The 25,640-nt window shown below is 40.8% G+C and overlaps 1 protein-coding gene across 1 annotated transcript in view; it reads right to left on the bottom strand.

Moving 5' to 3' along the window:
• The window catches only part of NSD1 (nuclear receptor binding SET domain protein 1), a 679,701-nt gene that overhangs the window by 86,193 nt on the left and 567,868 nt on the right, over positions 1-25,640 (bottom strand). The window contains 1 exon segment of the mRNA XM_053719266.1: positions 17,823-17,964. Within this exon segment, the coding sequence (XP_053575241.1) occupies positions 17,823-17,964 (142 nt within the window).

Genomic DNA, 25,640 nt, shown 5'->3' with positions numbered 1-25,640 from the left:
TTCTATATCCATTTGTTAAGACTGTAAGCTGGGTTTAACGCTATCCCACCTCCCCTTTCCTTTACTGTTTATTAAGGTGATAATTTTGAGGTTGCATCACCTTCTGGGATTAGCAAGGAGCCTGAGTGTAGAATCTCTGGATTACTTTCCTTTTTACAAAATTTATGCTTACCTGATAAATTTATTTCTCTTGTGGTGTATCCAGTCCACGGGTTCATCCATTACTTGTGGGATATTCTCCTTCCCAACAGGAAGCTGCAAGAGGACACCCACAGCAGAGCTGTCTATATAGCTCCTCCCATAACTGCCACCCCCAGTCATTCGACCGAAGACAAGCAAGAAAAAAAGGAGAAACTATAGGGTGCAGTGGTGACTGTAGTTTAAAAATAAAAAACACACTTTTGTTTTCTCTTGTAAAGGTGTATCCAGTCCACGGGTTCATCCATTACTTGTGGGATACCAATACCAAAGCTTTAGGACACGGATGAAGGGAGGGACAAGGCAGGAAACTTAAACGGAAGGCACCACTGCCTGTAAGACATTTCTCCCAAAAATAGCCTCCGAAGAAGCAAAAGTATCAAATTTATAGAATTTAGAGAAGGTATGAAGCGAAGACCAAGTCGCCGCCTTACAAATCTGTTCAACAGAGGCCTCATGTTTAAAAGCCCATGTGGAAGCTACTGCTCTAGTAGAATGAGCTGTAATTATTTCAGGAGGCTGCTAGCCAGCAGTCTCATAAGCTAAGCAAATTATGCTTCTTAGCCAAAAGGAAAGAGAAGTTGCCGAAGCCTTTTGGCCTCTCCTCTGTCCAGAGTAGACAACAAACAAAGCAGATGTTTCACGAAAATCCTTCGTAGCTTGTAAATAAAACTTTAAAGCACGAACCACATCAAGATTGTGTAAAAGACGTTCCTTCTTTGAGGAAGGATTAGGACATAATGAAGGAACAACAATCTCCTGATTGATATTCTTATTAGATACTACCTTAGGAAGAAACCCAGGTTTGGTACGCAAAACTACCTTATATGGAAAATCAGATAAGGGGAATCACACTGTAAAGCAGATAACTCCGAAACTCTACGAGCCAAGGAGATAGCTACTAAAAACAGACCTTTCCAAGATAAAATTTTAATATCTATGGAATGCAAAGGTTCAAACGGAACCCCTTGAAGAACTTTAAGAACTAAATTTAAACTCCATGGCGGAGCAACAGGTTTAAACACAGGCTTGATTCTAACTAAAGCCTGACAAAACGCCTGAACGTCTGGAACCTCAGCCAGACATTTGTGCAAAAGAATAGACAGAGCAGAAATCTGTCCCTTTAAGGAACTAGCAGACAATCCTTTCTCCAATCTCCAGAGCCCAGGGATCCTGGACGTCTCTTGCCCAAGCCTGGGCAAAGAGAGAAAGTCTGCCCCCAACTAGATCCGGTCCCGGATCGGGGGCTACTCCTTCATGCTGTCTTAGAGGCAGCAGCAGGTTTTTTGGCCTGCTTTCCCTTGTTCCAAGCCTGGTTAGGTCTCCAGACTGGCTTGGACTGGGCAAAATTTCCTTCTTGTTTTGCAGTAGAGGAAGTTGAAGCTGCGCCACTCTTGAAGTTTCGAAATGAACGAAAATTAGTCTGTTGGTCCTTAATTTGTTGGACCTATCCTGGGGAAGGGCGTGGCCTTTTCCTCCAGTAATATCAGAAATGATCTCCTTCAATCCAGGCCCGAATAGGGTCTGCCCTTTGAAGGGGATGTTGAGAAGCTTAAACTTTGAAGTAACGTCAGCTGACCAGGATTTAAGCCATAGCGCCCTACGCGCCTGAATGGCAAAACCCGAATTCTTAGCCGTTAGCTTTGTTAAATGAAAAACGGCGTCAGAAATAAATGAATTGGCTAACTTAAGAGCTTTAAGCCTGTCTAGGATATCATCCAACGGGGTCTCCACCTGTAGAGCCTCTTAAAGAGACTCGAACCAGAAAGTTGCTGCAGCAGTGACTGGGGCAATGCATGCAAGAGGCTGGAGAATAAAACCTTGTTGTATAAAGATTTTCTTGAGGAAACCCTCTAATTTTTTATCCATTGGATCCAGGAAAGCACAACTGTCCTCGACGGGGATAGTTGTACGCTTAGCTAGGGTAGAGACTGCTCCCTCCACCTTAGGGACCGTCTGCCACGAGTCCCGTGTAGCGGCATCAATGGGAAACATCTTTTTAAAAGCAGGAGGGGGAGAGAACGGTACACCTGGTCTATCCCATTCCTTCGTAATAATTTCTGAAAACCTCTTAGGGATTGGAAAAACATCAGTGTAAACAGGCACTGCAAAGTATTTGTCCATTTTACACAATTTCTCTGGGACTACAATGGTATAACAGTCATCCAGAGTCGCTAAAACCTCCCTGAGCAACAAGCGGAGGTGTTCAAGCTTAAATTTAAATGCTGTCATTTCAGAGTCAGACTGAAGTAACGCCTTCCTTGAATCAGAAATGTGACCCACAGATAGAAGCTCTCCTGCTTCGGCTTCTGTACATTGTGAGGGTATATCAGACATAGCTACTAAAGGGTCAGAAAGCTCTGTATTTGTTCTAGCCCCAGAGCTGTCTCGCTTTCCTTGTAACCCTGGCAGTTTGGACAATACTTCTGTGAGGGTATGATTCATAACTGCCGCCAGGTCTTGTAAGGTAAACGCATTGGACGCGCCAGATGTACTTGGCGTCACTTGCGTGGGAGATATAGGTTCTGACACATTGGGAGAGCTAGGTGGTTTAACCTCCCTTTTGTCAGTCTGAGAAACCTCTGGTGATAAATCTTTAAGAGCCATATGGTCTTTATAACTTATAGAAAGGTCAGTGCATTTGGTACACATTCTAAGAGGGGGTTCCACAATGGCTTCTAAACATAATGAACAAGGAGTTTCCTCTATGTCAGACATGTTTAACAGACTAGTAATGAGACCAGCAAGCTTGGAAAACACTTTAATAAATGTGAAAAAGCAATTAAACAAAAACGGTACTGTACCTTTAAGAGAAAAAAACTACCACATAAACTGCAAAACAGTGTTAAAAAGTAGTAAACTCTACGAAATTTTTACAGTGTGTATAAGAGACTAAAGCAGCATTGCACCCACTTGCAAATGGATGATTAACCCCTTAGGCCCCAAACCGGATTAGAAAAACGGTAAAACCGTTAAAAAACAGTCAAACACACTGCCACAGCTCTGCTGTGGCTCCTACCTGCCCTTAAACACAATTTTTGTAGGAAAAAAACCCTCTATAGTGGTCCCAGATGCCAGAGGACTCCTTTAGGGAAGCTGGATGTCTCAGTCTGAAAATCAACTGCGCATAAAGTGCGCAAAAATAGGCCCCTCCTAACATGCACTCAATGTCAGAGGGCCTTAAAAAAGTACTCCTAGGAATAATCTAACAAGCCATGTGGAAAACTAGGCCCCAAATAAAGATTTATCACCCTCAGAGAAAAAACGTTTTTTCTGTAAGTTATGCAAACGTTTTTACACTAAGTAATATGAGAGTTAACATGAATATTACCCTTATCTTGTAAGCATGATCCCAGTCGTTGTTAAATCACTGTATCAGGCTTACCTCAAATATGATTACGGGTCTATCCTGAAACACGTCAGTGACGTCAGCAGGGCCGAGGTTGTAGCTCCTGGTGTTTTTACATTTGGCGTTTACATTTGCCAGTGGTTTGTTTGTTAGTTTTTTACTTGTTATTTTTTTAAATAAAGTATCCTTTTTATCCTACCGCATTGGAGCCGGACTGGGTGCTTTTATTCTTATTGTCTCTACTCACCAAGGATATCCACAGGGCTCATGTCAAGGTGATTTCTGGATACAGCACTATAGTGGCAAGCAGCCATTACAGAGGCAGTGATCTGTCTGGAGGATTAAGCGAGACGCTGGGAAGGAGCCCATTGAAGTACGGTCGGAGGGACAGGACGTTCAACAATTGAGAGAGTGCCCACTTATTACGCAAATAAATGTAAGTGCTTTATATAGTTGCTTAAGGAGATATATTGTTGTAAAACTTACTTTCAAGCAGTGGAACAGTGGGACACTTAACACTAACATTAGTAAAAGCTCCGTACCGGACACGTTTTGTAATACTGGGAGATGGTTTAACCCCTTGTTTGCTTTGTTTAATTACCTCAAATATACCAGGCACTGTCAGCATTTTCTAGACCTTATCATCTATCTAGAAAAAAAATATACTGAACATACCTCAAAGCAGGTGATCTGCAAACCGTCCCCCCAACTGAAGTTTTCTTTCCATACTCTTCAGTTATGTGTGAGAACAGCAATGGACCTTAGTTACAAACCGCTAAGATCATCAACCTCCAGGCAGATTCTTCTTCCAATTTCTGCCTGAGAGTAAAACAGTACAACGCCGGTACCGTTTAAAAATAACAAACTCTTGATTGAAGGTAAACTAAGTAACTACACTAAGTCAACACATATCTCTTGATACTTCCTTTCTTGTCGAGAGTTGCAAGAGAATGACTGGGGGTGGCAGTTAGGGGAGGAGATATATAGACAGCTCTGCTGTGGGTCTCCTCTTGCAACTTCCTGTTGGGAAGGAGAATATCCCACAAGTAATGGATGAACCCGTGGACTGGATACACCTTTACAAGAGAAAAACATAATTTATGTAAGAACTTACCTGATAAATTAATTTCTTTCATATTGGCAAGAGTCCATGAGCTAGTGACATATGGGATATACAATCCTACCAGGAGGGGCAAAGTTTCCCAAATCTCAAAATGCCTATAAATACACCCCTCACCACACCCACAATTCAGTTTAACGAATAGCCAAGCAGTGGGGTGATAAAGAAAGGAGTAGAAAGCATCAAAGGAAATTTGGAAATAATTGTGCTTTATACAAAAAAACATAATTTATGCTTACCTGATAAATTCCTTTCTCCTGTAGTGCAGTCAGTCTACGGGTCACCCAAGCAGAGCTGCTATATAGCTCCTCCCCTCTACGTCACACCCAGTCATTCGACCGAAAACCAAACGAGAAAGGAGAAACTATAGGGTGCAGTGGTGACTGGAGTATAATTTAAAATTTAGACCTGCCATAAAAAACAGGGCGGGCCGTGGACTGACTACACTACAGGAGAAAGGAATTTATCAGGTAAGCATAAATTATGTTTTCTCCTGTTAAGTGTAGTCAGTCCACGGGTCATCCATTACTTATGGGATACCAATACCAAAGCTAAAAGTACACGGATGACGGGAGGGACAGGCAGGATCTTTACACGGAAGGAACCACTGCCTGAAGAACCTTTCTCCCAAAAACAGCCTCAGAAGAAGCAAAAGTGTCAAATTTGTAAAATTTGGAAAAAGTATGAAGAGAAGACCAAGTTGCAGCCTTGCAAATCTGTTCAACAGAGGCCTCATTCTTAAAGGCCCACGTGGAAGCCACAGCTCTCGTAGAATGAGCTGTAATTCTTTCAGGAGGCTGCTGTCCAGCAGTCTCATAGGCTAAGCGTATTATGCTACGAAGCCAGAAAGAGAGAGAGGTAGCAGAAGCTTTTTGACCTCTCCTCTGTCCAGAATAAACGACAAACAGGGAAGAAGTTTGGCGAAAATCTTTAGCTGCCTGTAAATAAAATTTCAGGGCACGGACAACGTCTAGATTGTGTAGAAGTCGTTCCTTCTTTGAAGAAGGGTTAGGACACAATGAAGGAACAACAATCTCTTGATTGATATTTCTGTTAGTGACTACCTTAGGTAAAAACCCAGGTTTAGTACGCAGAACTACCTTGTCTGAATGAAAAATCAGATAAGGAGAATCACAATGTAAGGCCGATAACTCAGAGACTCTTCGAGCCGAGGAAATAGCCATTAAAAACAGAACTTTCCAAGATAACAGCTTGATATCAATGGAATGAAGGGGTTCAAACGGAACACCCTGTAAAACGTTAAGAACTAAGTTTAAGCTCCACGTGGAGCAACAGTCTTAAACACAGGCTTGATCCTGGCCAAAGCCTGACAAAAAGCCTGAACGTCTGGAACTTCTGACAGACGTTTGTGTAAAAGGATTGACAGAGCTGAGATCTGTCCCTTTAAAGAACTTGCAGATAAACCCTTTTCTAAACCTTCTTGTAGAAAAGACAATATCCTAGGAATCCTAACCTTACTCCATGAGTAACTCTTGGATTCGCACCAATGTAAGTATTTACGCCATATTTTATGGTAAATTTTCCTGGTAACAGGTTTCCTAGCCTGTATTAAGGTATCAATTACTGACTCCGAAAATCCACGCTTTGATAAAATCAAGCGTTCAATCTCCATGCAGTCAGCTTCAGAGAAATTAGATTTTGATGTTTGAAAGGACCCTGAATTAGAAGGTCCTGTAAGTAATCCCCATTCCACTGACTTAGCATGCACAATTGCAGTGGTCTGAGATGCAGGCGTGCAAAGGGAACTAAGTCCATTGCCGCTACCATTAAACCGATTACCTCCATGCATTGAGCCACTGACGGGTGTGGAATGGAATGAAGGACACGGCAAGCATTTAGGAGTTTTGTTAACCTGTCCTCTGTCAGGTAAATTTTCATTTCTACCGAATCTATAAGAGTCCCTAAGAAGGGAACTCTTGTGAGTGGCAATAGAGAACTCTTTTCTTCGTTCACCTTCCACCCATGCGACCTTAGAAATGCCAGTACTAACTCTGTATGAGACTTGGCAGCTTGGAAACTTGACGCTTGTATCAGAATGTCGTCTAGGTACGGAGCTGCCGATATTCCTCGCGGTCTTAGTACCGCCAGAAGAGAACCCAGAACCTTTGTGAAGATTCTTGGAGCAGTAGCTAACCCGAAGGGAAGAGCTACAAACTGGTAATGCCTGTCTAGGAAGGCAAACCTTAGGTACCGGTAATGATCCTTGTGAATCGGTATGTGAAGGTACGCATCCTTTAAATCCACTGTAGTCATGTACTGACCCTTTTGGATCATGGGTAAGATTGTCCGAATAGTTTCCATTTTGAACGATGGAACTCTTAGGAATTTGTTTAGGATCTTTAAATCTAAGATTGGTCTGAAGGTTCCTTCTTTCTTGGGAACCACAAACAGATTTGAGTAAAACCCTTGTCCGTGTTCCGATCGCGGAACCGGGTGGATCACTCCCATTAGTAAAAGATCTTGTACACAGCGTAGAAACGCCTCTTTCTTTATCTGGTTTGTTGACAACCTTGAAAGATGAAATCTCCCTTTTGGAGGTGAAGCTTTGAAGTCCAGAAGATATCCCTGAGATATGATCTCTAACGCCCAGGGATCCTGGACATCTCTTGCCCAAGCCTGGGCGAAGAGAGAAAGTCTGCCCCCCACTAGATCCGTTTCCGGATCGGGGGCCCTCACTTCATGCTGTCTTAGGGGCAGCAGCAGGTTTTCTGGCCTGCTTGCCCTTGTTCCAGGTCTGGTTAGGTTTCCAGCCCTGTCTGTAGCGAGCAACAGTTCCTTCCTGTTTTGGAGCGGAGGAAGTTGATGCTGCTCCTGCCTTGAAGTTGCGAAAGGCACGAAAATTAGACTGTCTAGCCCTAGGTTTGGCTCTATCTTGAGGCAGGGCATGGCCCTTACCTCCAGTAATGTCAGCGATAATTTCTTTCAAACCGGGCCCGAATAAGGTCTGCCCCTTGAGAGGTATGTTAAGCAATTTAGATTTAGAAGTCACATCAGCTGACCAGGATTTAAGCCACAGCGCTCTGCGCGCTTGAATGGCGAATCCGGAGTTCTTAGCCGTAAGCTTAGTTAAATGTACTACGGCATCAGAAATAAATGAATTAGCTAGCTTAAGGACTCTAAGCTTGTCTGTAATCTCATCCAATGTAGCTGAGCTAATGGTCTCTTCCAGAGACTCAAACCAGAATGCCGCTGCAGCCGTGACAGGCGCGATGCATGCAAGGGGTTGCAATATAAAACCTTGTTGAACAAACATTTTCTTAAGGTAACCCTCTAACTTTTTATCCATTGGATCTGAAAAAGCACAGCTATCCTCCACCGGGATAGTGGTACGCTTAGCTAAAGTAGAAACTGCTCCCTCCACCTTAGGGACCGTCTGCCATAAGTCCCGTGTGGTGGCGTCTATTGGAAACATCTTTCTAAATATAGGAGGGGGTGAGAAAGGCACACCGGGTCTATCCCACTCCTTGTTAACAATTTCTGTAAGCCATTTAGGTATAGGAAAAACGTCAGTACACGTCGGTACCGCAAAATATTTATCCAGCCTACATATTTTCTCTGGGATTGCAACCGTGTTACAATCATTCAGAGCCGCTAATACCTCCCCTAGTAACACACGGAGGTTCTCAAGCTTAAATTTAAAATGTCTGAATCCAGTTTATTTGGATCAGATCCGTCACCCACAGAATGAAGCTCTCCGTCCTCATGTTCTGCAAATTGTGACGCAGTATCAGACATGGCCCCAGTATTTTCAGCGCACTCTGTTCTCATTCCAGAGTGGTCGCGTTTACCCCTAAGTTCTGGCAATTTAGATAAAACTTCAGTCATAACATTAGCCATGTCTTGCAAAGTGATTTGTAATGGCCGCCCTTTATAGATCATTGGTTAGGCCTCATCTTGAGTATTGTGTGCAGTTCTGGAGACCATATCTTCAGAAGGATATTAACAAACTTGAATCTGTGCAAAGGAGGGCTACAAAAATGGTACATGGTCTAAAAAATAAAACTTACCAGGATAGGCTCATTGACCTAAATATGTATAGCTTAGAGGAGAGAAGGGAAAGAGGTGATATGATAGCAACTTTCAAGTACATTAAAGGGTTTAGTAAAACTGAGGCTGTGGGTATTTTACATAAAATGGAAAATTTAAGAACAAGGGGTCATGAGCTCAAGCTAAAGGGTAGTAGATTCAGAAGTAATTTGAGGAAGCACTTCTTTACAGAAAGAGTGATTGATTTATGGAATAAACTTCCTCAAGAGGTAGTAGCAACAAACACTGTGGGGGACTTTAAAAATGCATGGGACAAGCATAGGGCTATCCTACGAACTAGATAAGTTTATACTGTTAGGTAAGGTCGGGCAGACTTGCTGGGCCTATGGCTCTTATCTGCCGTCAATATCTATGTTTCTATGTACTTGGCGTCACAATATCACGCACCTCCTGAGCGGGAGATGCAGGTACTGACACGTGAGGAGAGTTAGTCGGCATAACTTCCCCCTCGTTGTCTGGTGAAATTTTCTTTACATGTACAGATTGGCTTTTACTTAAAGTAGCATCAATGCAATTAGTACACAAATTTCTATTGGGCTCCACATTGGCCTTTGAACATATTGCACAAAGAGATTCCTCTATGTCAGACATGTTTAAACAAACTAGCAATTAAACTAGCAAGCTTGGAAAATACTTTTCAAATAAATTTACAAGCAATATAAAAAACGTTACTGTGCCTTTAAGAAGCACACAAAAAACTGTCACAGTGAAATAACATGAACCGGATTAGTTAAAGAAACCAAATTTTCACATTAAATTTATTAATTTAGCAAAGGATTGCACCCACTAGCAATGGATGATTAACCCCTTAATACCAAAAAAACGGATAACAATAAAATATATACGTTTTTATCACAGACAAAGCACAGTCTCACAGGTCTGCTGTGAGTGATTACCTCCCTCAAAACTAGTTTTGGAGACCCCTGAGCTCTGTAGAGACGTCCTGGATCATGCAGGGAGAACAGGAAGACTTGTGAGTGAATTTTTACTGCGCAGTAAAAGCGCCAAAATAGGCCCCTCCCACTCATACTACAACAGTGGGGAAGCTCAGTAAACTGATTTTATTCAAAACAAACGACAGCCATGTGGAAAATTAATGCCCATGAAAATTTTTCACCAAGTACCTCAGAGAAAAAACGATTAACATGCCAGTAAACGTTTTAAATATAAATATATCAGATGTTAATAAAAAGCCTGTTGCTAGTTGCTTTCACTGCAGAGAGGCTATAAGTTATATATATATATATATATATATATATATATATATATACAGTATTTTCTTAGTTAAGTGCCATTCCCCAGAAATACTTCAGTGCAAACATACACACATATCAGCCTGATACCAGTTACTACTACTGCATTTAAGGCTGTACTTACATTACATCGGTATTAGCAGTATTTTCTCAGTCAATTCCATTCCTTAGAAAATAATATACTGCAACATACCTCTTTGCAGGTGAACCCTGCCCGCTGTCCCCTGATCTGAAGTTACCTCATTCCTCAGAATAGCCGAGAACAGCAAATGGATCTTAGTTACGTCCGCTAAGATCATACACAACTCAGGTAGATTCTTCTTCTAATGCTGCCTGAGAAAAAACAACACACTCCGGTGCTGTTTAAAATAACAAACTTTTGATTGAAGGAATAAAAAACTAATTTTAATAACCACAGTCCTCTCACACGTCCTATCTATTAGTTAGGTGCAAGAGAATGACAGGGTGTGACGTAGAGGGGAGGAGCTATATAGCAGCTCTGCTTGGGTGATCCTCTTGCACTTCCTGTTAGGGAGGAGATAATATCCCATAAGTAATGGATGACCCGTGGACTGACTACACTTAACAGGAGAAATCATAACCACCATAAAAAGGGTGGGCCTCATGGACTCTTGCCAATATGAAAGAAATGAATTTATCAGGTAAGTTCTTACATAAATTATGTTTTCTTTCATGTAATTGGCAAGTCCATGAGCTAGTGACATATGGGATATCAATACCCAAGATGTGGAGTATTCCACTCAAGAGTCACTAGAGAGGGAGGGAATAAAACAAAAACAGCCATATTCCGCTGAAAAAATAATCCACAACCCAAAAATAAGTTTATTTTCACTTTTGAAAGAAAAAAACAAATCAAAAAGAAGAAGAATCAAACTGAAACAGCTGCCTGAAGAACTTTTCTACCAAAAACTGCTTCCGAAGAAGCAAATACATCAAAATGGTAGAATTTAGTAAATGTATGCAAAGAGGACCAAGTGGCTGCTTTGCAAATCTGATCAACTGAAGCTTCATTCTTAAAAGCCCATGAAGTGGAGACTGATCTAGTAGAATGAGCTCCAAATAAGCTTGATGAATCAAAAGTTTCAACCAAGAAGCCAAGGAAATAGCAGAAGCTTTCTGACCTTTCCTAGGACCAGAAAATAAAACAAATAGACTGGAAGTCTTCCTGAAATTTTTAGTAGCTTCCACATAATATTTCAAAGCTCTTACCACATCCAAAGAATGTAAGGATCTTTCCAAAGAATTCTTAGGATTAGGACATAAAGAAGGGACAACAATTTCTCTACTAATGTTGTTAGAAATCACAACCTTAGGTAAAAATTTAAAAGAAGTCCGCAAAACTGCCTTATCCTGATGAAAAATCAGAAAAGGAGACTCACAAGAAAGAGCAGATAGCTCAGAAACTCTTCTAGCAGAAGAGATAGCCAAAAGGAACAACACTTTCCAAGAAAGTAGTTTAATGTCCAAAGAATGCATAGGTTCAAATGGAGGAGCCTGTAAAGCCCTCAGAACCAAATTAAGACTCCAAGGAGGAGAAATTGACTTAATGACAGGCTTAATACGAACTAAAGCCTGTACAAAACAGTGTATATCAGGAAGTATAGCAATCTTTCTGTGAAATAAAACAGAAAGAGCGGAGATTTGTCCTTTCAAGGAACTTGCAGACAAACCTTTATCCAAACCATCCTGAAGAAACTGCAAAATTCTAGGAACTCTAAAAGAATGCCAGGAGAATTTGTGAGAAGAAAACCATGAAATGTAAGTCTTCAAAACTCTATAATAAATCTTTCTAGAGACAGATTTACGAGCTTGTAACATAGTATTAATCACTGAATCAGAGAAACCTCTATGACTTAGAACTAAACGTTCAATTTCCATACCTTCAAATTTAATGATTTGAGATCCTGATGGAAAAACGGACCTTGAGATAGTAGGTCCGGCCGTAACGGAAGTGGCCAAGGCGGGCAACTGGACATCCAAACCAGATCCGCATACCAAAACCTGTGTGGCCATGCTGGACCCACCAGCAACACAAAAGACTGTTCCATGATGATTTTGGAGATCACTCTTGGAAGGAGAACTAGAGGCGGGAAGATGTAAGCAGGTTGATAACACCAAGGAAGTGTCAGCGCATCCACTGCTTCTGCCTGAACATCCCTGGACCTGGACAGGTATCTGGGAAGTTTCTTGTTTAGATGAGAGGCCATGAGATCTCTCTCTGGAAGCCCCCACATCTGAACAATCTGAGAAAACACATCTGGATGGAGAGACCACTCCCCTGGATGTAAAGTCTGGCGGCTGAGATAATCCGCCTCCCAATTGTCTACACCTGGGATATGCACCGCAGAGATTAGACAGGAGCTGGATTCCGCCCAAGCAAGTATCCAAGATACTTCTTTCATAGCTTGGGGACTGTAAGTCCCACCCTGATGATTGACATAAGCCACAGTTGTGATATTGTCTGTCTGAAAACAAATGAACGGTTCTCTCTTTAGCAGAGGCCAAAACTGAAGAGCCCTGAGAATTTATTGGTAATCTCGCCTCTTGAGATTTCCAAACCCCTTGTGCTGTCAGAGACCCCCAAACAGCTCCCCGACCTGAAAGACTCGCATCTGTTGTGATCACAGTCCAGGTTGGGCGAACAAAAGAAGCCCCTTGAACCAAACGATGGTGATCTATCCGCCATGTCAGAGAGTGTCGTACATTGGGATTCAAGGATATTAATTGTGATATCTTTGTATAATCCATTCACCATTGATTCAGCATACAAAGCTGTAGAGGTCTCATGTGAAAACGAGCAAAGGGGATTGAGTCCGATGCTGCAGTCATGAGACCTAAAACTTCCATGCACATAGCCACTGAAGGGAATGACTGAGACTGAAGGAGCTGACATGCTGCGACCAATTTTAAACATCTCTTGTCTGTTAGAGACAGAGTCATGGACACTGAATCTATCTGGAAGCCTAAAAAGGTGACCCTTGTCTGAGGAATCAAGAAACTTTTTGGTCAATTGATCCTCCAACCATGTTTCCGAAGAAACAACACTAGTTGATTTGTGTGAGATTCTGCAGTATGTAAAGACTGAGCTAGTACCAAGATATCGTCCAAATAAGGAAACACTGCAATACCCTGTTCTCTGATTACAGATAGTAGGGCACCCAGAACCTTTGAAAAGATTCTAGGAGCTGTTGCTAGTCCAAATGGAAGAGCAACAAATTGGTAATGCTTGTCTAGAAAAGAGAATCTCAGAAACTGATAGTGTTCTGGATGAATCGGAATATGAAGGTATGCATCCTGCAAGTCTATTGTGGACATATAATGTCCTTGCTGAACAAAAGGCAGAATAGTCCTTATAGTCACCATCTTGAAAGTTGGTACTCTTACATAGCGATTCAAAATTTTCAGATCCAGAACTGGTCTGAACAAATTTTCTTTCTTTGGTACAATGAATAGGTTTGAATAAAACCACAAACCTTGTTCCTGAGGAGGAACTTGCATGATTACCCCTGAAGACTCCAGGTCTGAAACACACTTCAGAAAAGCCTGAGCTTTTACTGGATTTACAGGGATGCATGAGAGAAAAAATCTTCTCACAGGAGGTCTTACTTTGAATCCTATTCGATACCCTTGAGAGACAATGCTCTGAATCCAATGATTTTGGACAGATTTTATCCAAAAATCCTTGAAAAACCTTAATCTGCCCCCTACCAGCTGAGCTGGAATGAGGGCCGCACCTTCATGCAGACTTAGGGGCAGACTTTGGTTTCCTAAATGGCTTGGATTTATTCCAATTTGAGGAAGGTTTCCAACTGGAAGCAGATTCCTTGGGAGGAGGATTGAGTTTTTGTTCCTTATTCTGACGAAAGGAACGAAAACTGTTAGAAGCCTTAGATTTACACTTAGGTTTTTTATCCTGAGGCAAAAAAACTCCTTTTCCTCCAGTGATAGTTGAAATAATAGAATCCAACTGAGAACCAAATCAATTATTACCTTGGAAAGAAAGAGATAGTAATCTAGATTTAGATGTCATATCAGCATTCCAAGATTTAAGCCACAAAGCTCTTCTAGCTAATACAGCTAAAGACATGGATCTAACATCAATTTTGATAATATCAAAAATGGCATCACAAATAAAATGATTAGCATGTTGCAGTAAGCGAACAATGCTAGATATGTCAGAATCCAATTCATGTTGCGCTAAATTTTCCAACCAGAAAGTTGATGCAGCCGCAACATCACCCAAAGAAATAGCAGGTCTGAGAAGATGACCTGAATATAAATAGGCCTTCCTTAGATAAGATTCAAGCTTCCTATCTAAAGGATCCTTAAAGGAAGTGCTATCTTCCATAGGAATAGTGGTACGTTTAGCAAGAGTAGAAATAGCCCCATTAACTTTGGGGATCTTTTCCCAAAACTCTATAGATTTTGCTGGTAAAGGATACAATCTCTTAAACCTTGAAGAAGGAATAAAGGAAGTACCTGGCTTATTCCATTCCCTAGAAATCATATCAGAAATAGCCTCAGGAATGGGAAAAACACCTGGGGAAACCACAGGAGGTTTAAAAACAGCATTTAAACGTTTATTAGACTGAACGTCAATAGGACTGGTTACCTCAATATCCAAAGTAATTAACACTTCTTTTAATAAAGAACGCATATACTCTATTTTAAATAAATAAGTATCCTTATCAGAAGAGGAAGAATTATTATGTTGTTGGTCATTTGAAATTTCATCAGCTAAATGAGAAGTTTTAAAAGACCTTTTACGTTTATTAGAAGGTGGAAATGCAGACAAAGCTTTCATAATAGAATCAGAAACAAATTCTTTAAAATTTACAGGTATATCATGCACATTAGAAGTTGAAGGAACTGCAACTGGCAATGTACTATTACTGATAGAAACACTATCTGCATGTAAAAGTTTATCATGACAACTATTACAAATGACATGCGGTGGAATAATTTCTACAATTTTACAACAAATGCACTTAGCTTTGGTAGAACCGATGTCAGGCAGCAATGTTCCAGCAGAAACTTCAGAGACAGGATCAGATTGGGACATCTTGCTCAATGTAAAAGAAAAAACAACATATAAAGCAAAATTATCTATTTCCTTAAATGACAGTTTCAGGAATGGGAAAAAATGCAAAAGCATAGGCTTCTTGATAGAGAAGAAAGCAGGAGGCAAACATCAATGGGGTATGAAATAATGAAAAAAAATTGGCGCCAAGTATGACTCACAACGTAACGTAAACTTTTTTGGCGCCAAAAATGACCGGAAATGACACACTTGCGTCACTAATGACGCCCCCGTGTGAAAGGTCTCAGCGTCACGTATGACGCCGGAAATGACGAAGTTGCGTCATAAACGTATTTTTTCGCGCCAAAAAGTCTAGCATTTGACGCACCCGCGGGCCTAACACCAGCAATTGCAAAAAGTAGTCAAATTGAAAAAAGACTAAACCCCAGGTAAGAAATACATTTCTTAAAGTGTTTACATTCCCAAATATGAAACTGACAGTCTGCAGAAGGAAATACATGAACCTGACTCATGGCAAATATAAGTACAATACATATATTTAGAACTTTATATAATTGCATAAAGTGCCAAACCATAGCTGAGAGTGTCTTAAGTAATAAAAACATACTTACCAAAAGACACCCATCCACATATAGCAGATAGCCAAACCAGTACTAAAACAGTTATTAGTAGAGGTAATGGTAAATTGAGAGTATATCGTCGATCTGAAAAGGGAGGTAGGAGATGAATCTCTACGACCGATAACAGAGAACCTATGAAATAGACCCCCGTTAGGGAAATCATCGTATTCAAATAAGTGATACTCCCTTCACGTCCCTCTGACATTCGCTGTACTCTGAGAGGAATCGGGCTTCAACAATGCTGAGAAGCGCATATCAACGTAGAAATCTTAGCACAAACTTACTTCACCACCTCCATAGGAGGCAAAGTTTGTAAAACTGAACTGTGGGTGTGGTGAGGGGTGTATTTATAGGCATTTTGAGGTTTGGAAAACTTTGCCCCTCCTGGTAGGATTGTATATCCCATAAGTCACTAGCTCATGGACTCTTGCCAATTACATGAAAGAAAAGGGCGCGCAAATCTAAAGAGATTGCGCCAACGGATAAGGCCGTTCGCGTTAACTGATAAGGCCGTTATGTTCCGAATAGCCATGAGCAAAAGTATCACTACACATTAGCAGACAGAATCACATAACAAAGATGATTAAAGTCCCCCCTGTTTAATAACCCCCCACAGGAGATATAAACCCTTGATTCCTTAAGATAAAGGAGTCCCACTGGGACCCTGACTTCTTTCGTTAACATTACATATACTATCGAAATAAAATGAAACAATCTTACCGGAATCTGCGCCGTGGAACAGGAATACGGCCCTTCAAGTGTGACAGATAGTAGCCTCGCTTCTGACATGGCCTCAAGTTAATAAAGGCAGGCCGCGAAAAACCTCAACGCTGATTGCCAAGGAGCTGAGTCGGGATGGTTTCGCAGAAAGACTCTCCCTGCATCTCCGGACTCTAACCTTCACCAATGCTCTCACTGAGAGGCTGACAGGATTACTTAAAACTACAGTCCCATTTTGAAGAGTACTACCCTCCATAAGAGACTATCTTCAATCTTCTGACACTTCTCTGCCAACCTCCTGTGACGCAAGGCAAAGAATGACTGGGGGATGAGGGAAGAGGGGGAGGTATTTAAGCCTTTGGCTGGGGTGTCTTTGCCTCCTCCTGGTGGCCTGGTTCTGAATGCCCAAAAGTAATGAATGCAGCTGTGGACTCTTCCTGTTTAAGAAGAAAAAAGCTCCGTCTATAAAAGACAAAGTTGTACATAGTCATTACGTTAGTAATGACTCAAAAAATTGGTTGCAGAGTACTAAACCCAAAAATGGTTGCTTCCCCTGTAACAAATGCAAAATGTGTTGAATTTGTTAAGAGGAAGCAAGATTGAGGACATTAAAGGGACATTAAACACTAAATACATGCTAGATAGAATGATGCATTCAAAGAAAAGATTAGTCCATGACTAACATGTAGATGTATTTTTTAAAGTTTCATTAGTTGTTTAAAAAGTGACAAAATAAGTGTAAAGTTTTAGTGTCTATAAAACACTGGGAGCTGCCATGTTGTAACTTCTGTTACCTTCTCTGCTGTGGCCAATTAGGGACAGTTATACATAGGTCATTAGAGTGTGCAGCCAATGGTTGTGCTGGATTTAACAGTGTTCTGCACTTCCATTTCTAACAGGAACTGAAAAGATCACAATTTCAGAATGGAATTACAGGCAAAGAGGACAAAATAAATAATGAAAGTACATTGCAGAGCCGTTTTATTATATACAACAATTTATCATTTTATATTACCATCTCAAAGTGTTTAATGTCCCTTTAAAGATGGTTTAAAATTAGAGAGCAGCAGCAGTTGGCACAAAGTATAACATTGTATTAGCATTTTTTTTAATTGCTGCCATTTAGCCCTCATTAAAGGGATACTAAAACCATTTTTTTTCTTTCATGATTCAGATAGAGCATGCAATTTGAAGCAATTTTCTAATGTACTCCTATTGTCAATTTTTATTCGTTCTCTTGCTATCTTAATTTGAAAAGCAGGAATGTAAAGCTTGGGAGCCAGCCCATTTTAGGTTCAGCACCCTGGATAGCGCTTGCTTATTGGTGGCATACCAAGAAAAACACAACCAATACACTACTCTAGCTACACAATTAATTTCGTAGACAATAGTGTTGATTTTAACATCAAGATTTCTTTCAGTCCTTCCTTACCTGCTTTCACGTCACAGAGGGCAAAAAGGCCAACTCTGGTATCACCATTAACAGTCCATTTCTGAGTTTCACAATTAGGCTGACAAGAGTGATTCATAAAGCGAGCAAAGTTGCCTTTGGGCCCTGCATCAATTACACGGTCCTAAGATAGACAAAAAGGTAGTACTAATGAAAGAGCTAAGAATTGCATTTGCTTTATTTCTGTCTATAAGAGGAACATGATTAAAAATTACAATTCTAAGACATATATATTTAAAAAAAAAAAAGAAAGAAAGAAAAAAAACCACACAAAAATAAAACATATATCCATACTAACAGGGATGGTGCATATTACCAAGAAATATTCTGAACCATTGTTTATATAATGACCATTATGAATTTTTCCCTTTTTCAAAATAAGGGATAAAAACAAAATGTATGCTTACCTGATAAATTTCTCTCTTTCCGGATATGGTGAATCCACGGAATCATCAACTACTGTTGGGAATATCACTCCTGGCCACCAGGAGGCGGCAAAGAGCACCACAGCCAAGATGTTAAGTATCACTCCCCTTCCCAAAAACCCCAGTCATTCGAACAAAGGTAAATGGAGAAAAAAGGAGTAACACAAGGTGTAGAGGTGCCTGAGGTTTTAGTTAAAAATAACGGTCTTAAAATAAAGGGCGGCGGCCGTGGACTCACCATATCTGGAAAGAAAGAAATTGATCAGGTAAGCATAAATTTAGTTTTCTTTCCTAAAATATGGTGAGTTTTGTGGCATCATCAATTACTGTTGGGAACCAATATCCAAGCTAGAGGACACAGATGATTAGGGAGGGTCAAGACAGGTAACCTAAACAGAAGGCACCACCACTTGAAGAACCACTCTCTCAAAAGAGGCCTCAGCCGAGGCAAAAGTATCAAATTTGTAAAATTTTTAAAAAGTATGCAGAGAAGACCAAGTTGCAGCCTTGCAAATCTGTTCCACAGAAGCTTCATTCTTGAAAGCCCAAGAAGAAGAGACAGCCCTAGTGGAATGAGCTGTAATTCTTTCATTCAAGTTGTGCAACAACCGTTCTTATGAGGAGGAGGATTAAGACATAGAAAAAGGCACAACAATTTCCCGATTAAAATTTCTATCCAAAACAACTTTAAAAAGGAAACCAAACTTAGTACAAAGGACCGCCTTATCGGCATGAAAGATAAGGTGAATTACACTGCAAAGTCGAGAGAACCGAAACTCTCAGAGCAGAAGAAATAGCAATAAGAAACAAAACCTTCCAATATAACAACTTAATATCTATGGAATGTATTGGCTCAAACTAAGCCTGCTGCAAAACCTTGAGAACAAGATTAAGGCTCCAAGGAGGAGCAACTGGCTTAAACACGGGCCTGATTTTGACCAAGGCCTGACAAAAGGATTGCACATCCGGTACATCTGCCAGACGCTTATGTAGCAAAACAGATGGAGCAGAAATTTGACACTTCAGGGAACCGACTTTTTTCCAGACCTTCCTGGAGAAAGGACAAATTCCTAGGAATCCTGACCCTACTCCAAGAGTAGCCCTTGGATTCACACCAATAAAGATATTTACGCCATATCTTATGGTAAATCTTTCTAGTAACAGGCTTGCGAGCCTGAATCATGGTCTCAATGACCGGCTCAGAAAAACCACGCTTAGCCAGAATTAAGCGTTCAATCTCCAAGCAGTCAGCTTCAGAGAAACTAGATTTGGATGAAGGAAGGGGCCCTGAAGTAGAAGGTCCTTCCTCAGAGGCAGTCTCCAAGGTGGGAGAGACGACATCTCCACTAGGTCTGCATACCAGATCCTGCAAATGGAGGAAACAGGTATGCAAGCCTGAAGTCCCAAGGGACCGCCAGAGCATCTATCAGAACGGCCTGTGAATCCGTTGACCTTGAACGTACCTTGGAAGTTTGGCATTCAGCAGAGACGCCAGCAGATTCAGCTCTGGCACCCCTCATCTGAGGGTTAAACTGGAGAACACCCACTTCCCGGGATGAAAAGTCTGTCTGCTCAGAAAATTTGCTTCCCAGTTGTCCACTCCTGGAATGTGGATGGCAGATAGACAACAATTGTGAGCTTCAGCTCACTGACTAATCCGAGCCACCTCCGTCATCCGAGTTCCTCCCTGGTGATTGATGTAAGCCACTGAGGTTATGTTGTCTGACTGAAACCTGATAAACTGGGCTAAGGACAACGGAGGCTAAACCATCAGCGCAATGTAAATCACTCTCAACTCTAAGATGTTTATGGGGAGAGCAGACTCCTCTCGAGTCCAGAGTCCCTGCGCCTTTAACGAGTTCCAGACTGCTCCCCAGCCCAGCAGGCCGGTGACCGTGGTCACAATCACCCAGAAAGGTCTCCGAAAGCATGTGCCCTGAGACAGATTTTCCTAAGAAAGACACCACGGGAGGGAGTCTCTTGTCGACCGATCTAAATGTATCCTCTGAGACAGATCCGCATTGGGCTTTGTTTCATTGACTGAGCATGCATAACTGCAAAGCACTCAAATGGAATCGAGCAAATGGGAATGATGTCCATGGAAGCCACCATCAGACCAATTACCTCCATACATTGAGCTAATGATGGTCGAACAGTAGACTGGAGAGGCAAGACGAAAGAATTTTGGCTTTTCTGACCTTCGTCAGAAATATTTTCATTGATAAGGAATCTATTATAGTCCCTAAGAAAACTACCCTTGCAGCTGGAACAAGGGAACTCTTCTCCAGATACACTTTCCATTCGTGGGAACGTAGAAAAGACAACAAGATATCTGTATAAGAGTTTGCTTGTTGAAAAGATGGCCCTGAACCAAGATGTCATCCAGGTATGGTGCTACTGCAATTCCCCGAGCCCTGACCACTGCCAAGAGAGCCCCCAGGACCTTTGAGAAAATTCGGAAGAGCCGCAAATCTCAGAAACTTGAGATGATCCCTGTGAATGGGAACATGAAGGTATGCATCCTTCAGGTCTATGGTCGTCATGAACTGACCCTCTTGAACTAAAGGAAGAATGGAATAAGTCGTCTCCATCTTGAGGGACGGCACTCTGAGAAATCTGTTTAGACACTTCAGATCTAAAATAGGACGGAAAGTTCCCTCTTTTTTTGGAACCACGAACAGATTGGAATAGAAACCTACTCCCTGTTACTGGACTGGAACCGTTACTCTCAGGGAGAAGATATCCTGCGCACATTTCAAGAACGCCTCTCTTCTTATCTGGTCTGCAGATAACATTGAGGTGGAACCTGCCCCTGGGAGGAAAAGTTTGAATTCCAGTTTGTAACCCTGAGATACTATGTCCACAGCCCAGGGATCTGGGACATCTAGTACCCATGCTTGGGAAAAATGAGAAAGTTTGCCCCCAACTTGATCCGCTCCCGGATCTGGGGCAAACCCTTCATGCTGATTTAGTCAGCTGCGGGCTTCTTTGATTGCTTCCCCTTATTCCAAGACTGACTGGGTTTCCAAGAAGGCTTGGACTGTTCCTGCTTGGCAGAGGAAGGGAAGACTTACCTCTGAAGTTACAAAAGGAATGAAAATTACAGTACAGCAAAACCAGATATTTTGGCTCCCAATTTAATAACCTGCAATGAAGCATCAGTAATAAAGGAATTGGCTAACTTAACAGCCTTAATCCTGTCTTGGATCTCCTCCAAGGGAGTCTCTACCTGAAGAGAGTCAGACAAAGCGTCAAACCAATAGGCTGCAGCACTTGTCACAGTGGCAATACACACTGCAGGTTGCCATTGGAGACCTTGATGAACATACATTTTCTTCAAATAAGTCTCCAGTTTATTGTCCATTGGATCCTTAAAAGAGCAGCTATCCTCAATAGGAATAGTAGTTCTCTTAGCCAGAGTAGAAATGGCCCCTTCCACTTTGGCCACTGTCGTTAATGGAGTCAGCAACAGGAAACATCTTTTTAAAGACAGGAGACAGGGGAAAAGGAATCCCAGGTCTCTCCCATTCCTATGCAATAATTTCCGTAGCACAATCTGGCATAGGAAACACCTCCACAGAGGAAGGAACATCAAAGTATTTATTGAGTTTACTAGATTTCCTAAGGTTGACAGCAACAGGGTTATCGGAATTGTCCAGGGTAGCCAAAACCTCATTTAACAGGACACGGAAGTGTTCAAGCTTAAATCTGAAGGATACCACTTCAGCATCAGATGAAGGAATTAAACTGTCCGAATCTGAAATCTCACCCTCAGAGGCTACTGGCGTATCCTCTTCCTCAGACTCATGTGGAAGGGCAACCTGAGTAGCAGATAATGGAAGAGAAACCTTACTTTCTGACTCTTTAAATTTCCTCTTGCGTTTTCCCTTTAATATTGGAAAAGCAGATAATGCCGCAGAAGATACCTGCGCAGCAATATCTGTAGGGAAATACGGACAGCATCATCCTGAGAGACGTTAGGCTAATTAAAAAGGCTATCTTTAAAGGGACAGTATACACTCATTTTCATATAACTGCATGTAATAGACACTACTATAAAGAATAATATGCACAGATACTGAAATAAAAATCCAGTATAAAACTGTTTAAAAACTTACTTAGAAGCTGTCAGTTTGGCTCTGTTGAAAAGGTAGCTGGAAAGCCCACTGTAAGTGGCAAATAAGACACTCCCCCCCTCCCCCTTCTTTTGCATATGAAAAGGCCCTCTACACAAACAGGAGCAAGCTGGAGTAGGTAGTCGAGCGTATTCACATAAAACTTTGGGGCTTGGTTAGGAGTCTGAAAATCAGAGCAATGTTATTTAAAAATAAGCAAAACTATACATTAATTTTAAAAAAAACCTTTATGGGCTATATAAATAGATTATCTACAAAACATTTATGCAAAGAAAAAATGAGTGTATAATGTCCCTTTAAACTTTAAAGTCTCTTTAACACATGAGGAACAAAATTGCATGGGGGCAACAATTTGGGCCGCTAAACATAATAAACAAGAATTTAAAGGAGCAGCCTCCTGCTCCAATTCACATTGCAGAAAAAAAATAAATCAAAATAAATATCTTTTTATGGGGTACTGTGCATTTAAATCACAGAACAATATAACGCTCCAGGGAAAAAAAAGCCCCCCCCCCCCCCCAAGGAAACCTCTACACCTCAAGAGGCTGAGGTACTCCTACCTGCCCTCCGGGAATCACTAAGAAGAACTGCTCACTTAATGGAGCTCCAAAAGCTCTGTGTCAATATCGGCAGAGAAAGAGTCAAACTAATACTGCACCACAAAAGCGAGCGCATCCAGCCGCTCTGACTAAAAAACATAATTTATGTAAGAACTTACCTGATAAATTCATTTCTTTCATATTGGCAAGAGTCCATGAGTTAGTGACGTATGGGATATACATTCCTACCAGGAGGGGCAAAGTTTCCCAAACCTCAAAATGCCTATAAATACGCCCCCCACCACACCCACAATTCAGTTTAATGAATAGCCAAGAAGTGGGGTGATAAGAAAGGAGCGAAAGCATCAACGAGGAATTGGAATAATTGTGCTTTATACAAAAAAATCATAACTACCACAAGAAAAGGGTGGGACTCATGGACTCTTGCCAATATGAAAGAAATGAATTTATCAGGTAAGTTCTTACATAAATTATGTTTTCTTTCATGTAATTGGCAAGAGTCCATGAGCTAGTGACGTATGGGATAGCAAATACCCAAGATGTGGAACTTCCACGCAAGAGTCACTAGAGAGGGAGGGATAAAATAAAGACAGCCAATTCCGCTGAAAAATTAATCCACAACCAAAATCAAAAGGTTCAATCTTAATAATGAAAAAAACTGAAATTATAAGAAGAAGAATCAAACTGAAACAGCTGCCTGAAGTACTATTGTACCAAAAACTGCCTCTGAAGAAGAGAAAACATCAAAATGGTAGAATTTAGTAAAAGTATGCAAAGAAGACCAAGTCGTTGCTTTGCAAATCTGATCAACAGAAGCTTCATTCTTAAAAGCCCAGGAAGTAGAAACTGACCTAGTAGAATGAGCCGTAATCCTCTGAGGCGGGGATTAACCCGACTCCAAATAAGCATGATGAAACAAAAGCTTTAACCAAGATGCCAAAGAAATGGCAGAAGCCTTCTGACCTTTCCTAAAATCAGAAAAGATAACAAATGAATCAAAAGCTTTAACCAAGATGCCAAAGAAATGGCAGAAGCCTTCTGACCTTTCCTAAAATCAGAAAAGATAACAAATAGACTAGAAGTCTTTCTGAAATCTTAGTAGCTTCAACATAATATTTCAAAACTCTTACCACATCCAAAGAATGTAAGGATCTTAGGATTAGGACACAAGGAAGGGACAATAATTCCTCTACTAATGTTGTTAGAATTCACAACTTTAGGTAAAAATTTAAATGAAGACAGCAAAACCACCTTATCCTGATGAAAAATCAGAAAAAGGAAACTCGCAAGAAAGAGCAGATAATTCAAAAACTTTTCTAGCATTCTAGCAGAAGAGATGGCCAAAAGGAACAATACTTTCCATGAAAGTAATTTAATGTCCAAAGAATGCATATGCTCAAACAGAAGAGCCTGTAAAGCCCACAGAACCAAATTAAGACTACAAGGAGGAGAAATTGGCTTAATGACAGGCTTGATACGAACCAAAGCCTGAACAAAACAATGAATATCAGAAAGATTAGCAAATTTTTCTGTGAAAACAGCACAGAAAGAGCAGAGATTTGTCCTTTCAAAAAACTTGCAGACAAAAACCCTTATCCAAATCATCCTGAAGAAACTATAAAATCCTAGGAATTCTAAAAGAATGCCAAGAGAATTTATGAGAAGAGCATCATGAGATGTAAGTCTTCCAAACTCGATAATAAATCTTTCTAGACACAGATTTACGAGCCTGCAACATAGTATTAATCACTGAGTCAGAGAAACCTCTATGACTAAGTACTAAGCGTTAAATTTCCATACCATCAAATTAATATTTTGAGTTCCTGACGGAAAAAACGAATGTTAAGATATAAGGTCTGGCCTTAATGGAAGTGACCAAGATTGGCAACTGGACATCCGAACAAGAACCATATACCAAAACCTGTGCGACCATGCTGGAGCCACCAGCAGCACAAAAACATAATTTATGTAAGAACTTACCTGATAAATTCATTTCTTTCATATTAGCAAGAGTCCATGAGCTAGTGACGTATGGGATATACATTCCTACCAGGAGGGACAAAGTTTCCTAAACCTCAAAATGCCTATAAATACACCCCTCACCACATCATCACTTTAACGAATAGCCAAGAAGTGGGGTGATAAGAAAAAAGTGCGAAAGCATAAAAAATAAGGAATTGGAATAATTGTGCTTTATACAAAAAAATCATAACCACCACAAAAAGGGTGGGCCTCATGGACTCTTGCTAATATGAAAGAAATGAATAAAAAATAAGGAATTGGAATAATTGTGCTTTATACAAAAAAATCATAACCACCACAAAAAGGGTGGGCCTCATGGACTCTTGCTAATATGAAAGAAATGAATTTATCAGGTAAGTTCTTACATAAATTATGTTTTCTTTCATGTAATTAGCAAGAGTCCATGAGCTAGTGACGTATGGGATAATGACTACCCAAGATGTGGATCTTTCCACGCAAGAGTCACTAGAGAGGGAGGGATAAAATAAAGACAGCCAATTCCGCTGAAAAATAATCCACACCCAAAATAAAGATTAAATTTTATAATGAAAAAAACTGAAAATATAAGCAGAAGATTCAAACTGAAACAGCTGCCTGAAGTACTTTTCTACCACAAACAGCTTCAGAAGAAAACACATCAAAATGGTAGAATTTAGT

Source organism: Bombina bombina, chromosome 6, assembly GCF_027579735.1.
Source record: "Bombina bombina isolate aBomBom1 chromosome 6, aBomBom1.pri, whole genome shotgun sequence".
Taxonomy (NCBI): domain Eukaryota; kingdom Metazoa; phylum Chordata; class Amphibia; order Anura; family Bombinatoridae; genus Bombina; species Bombina bombina.
This window is presented reverse-complemented; position numbering and strand designations above follow the sequence as displayed.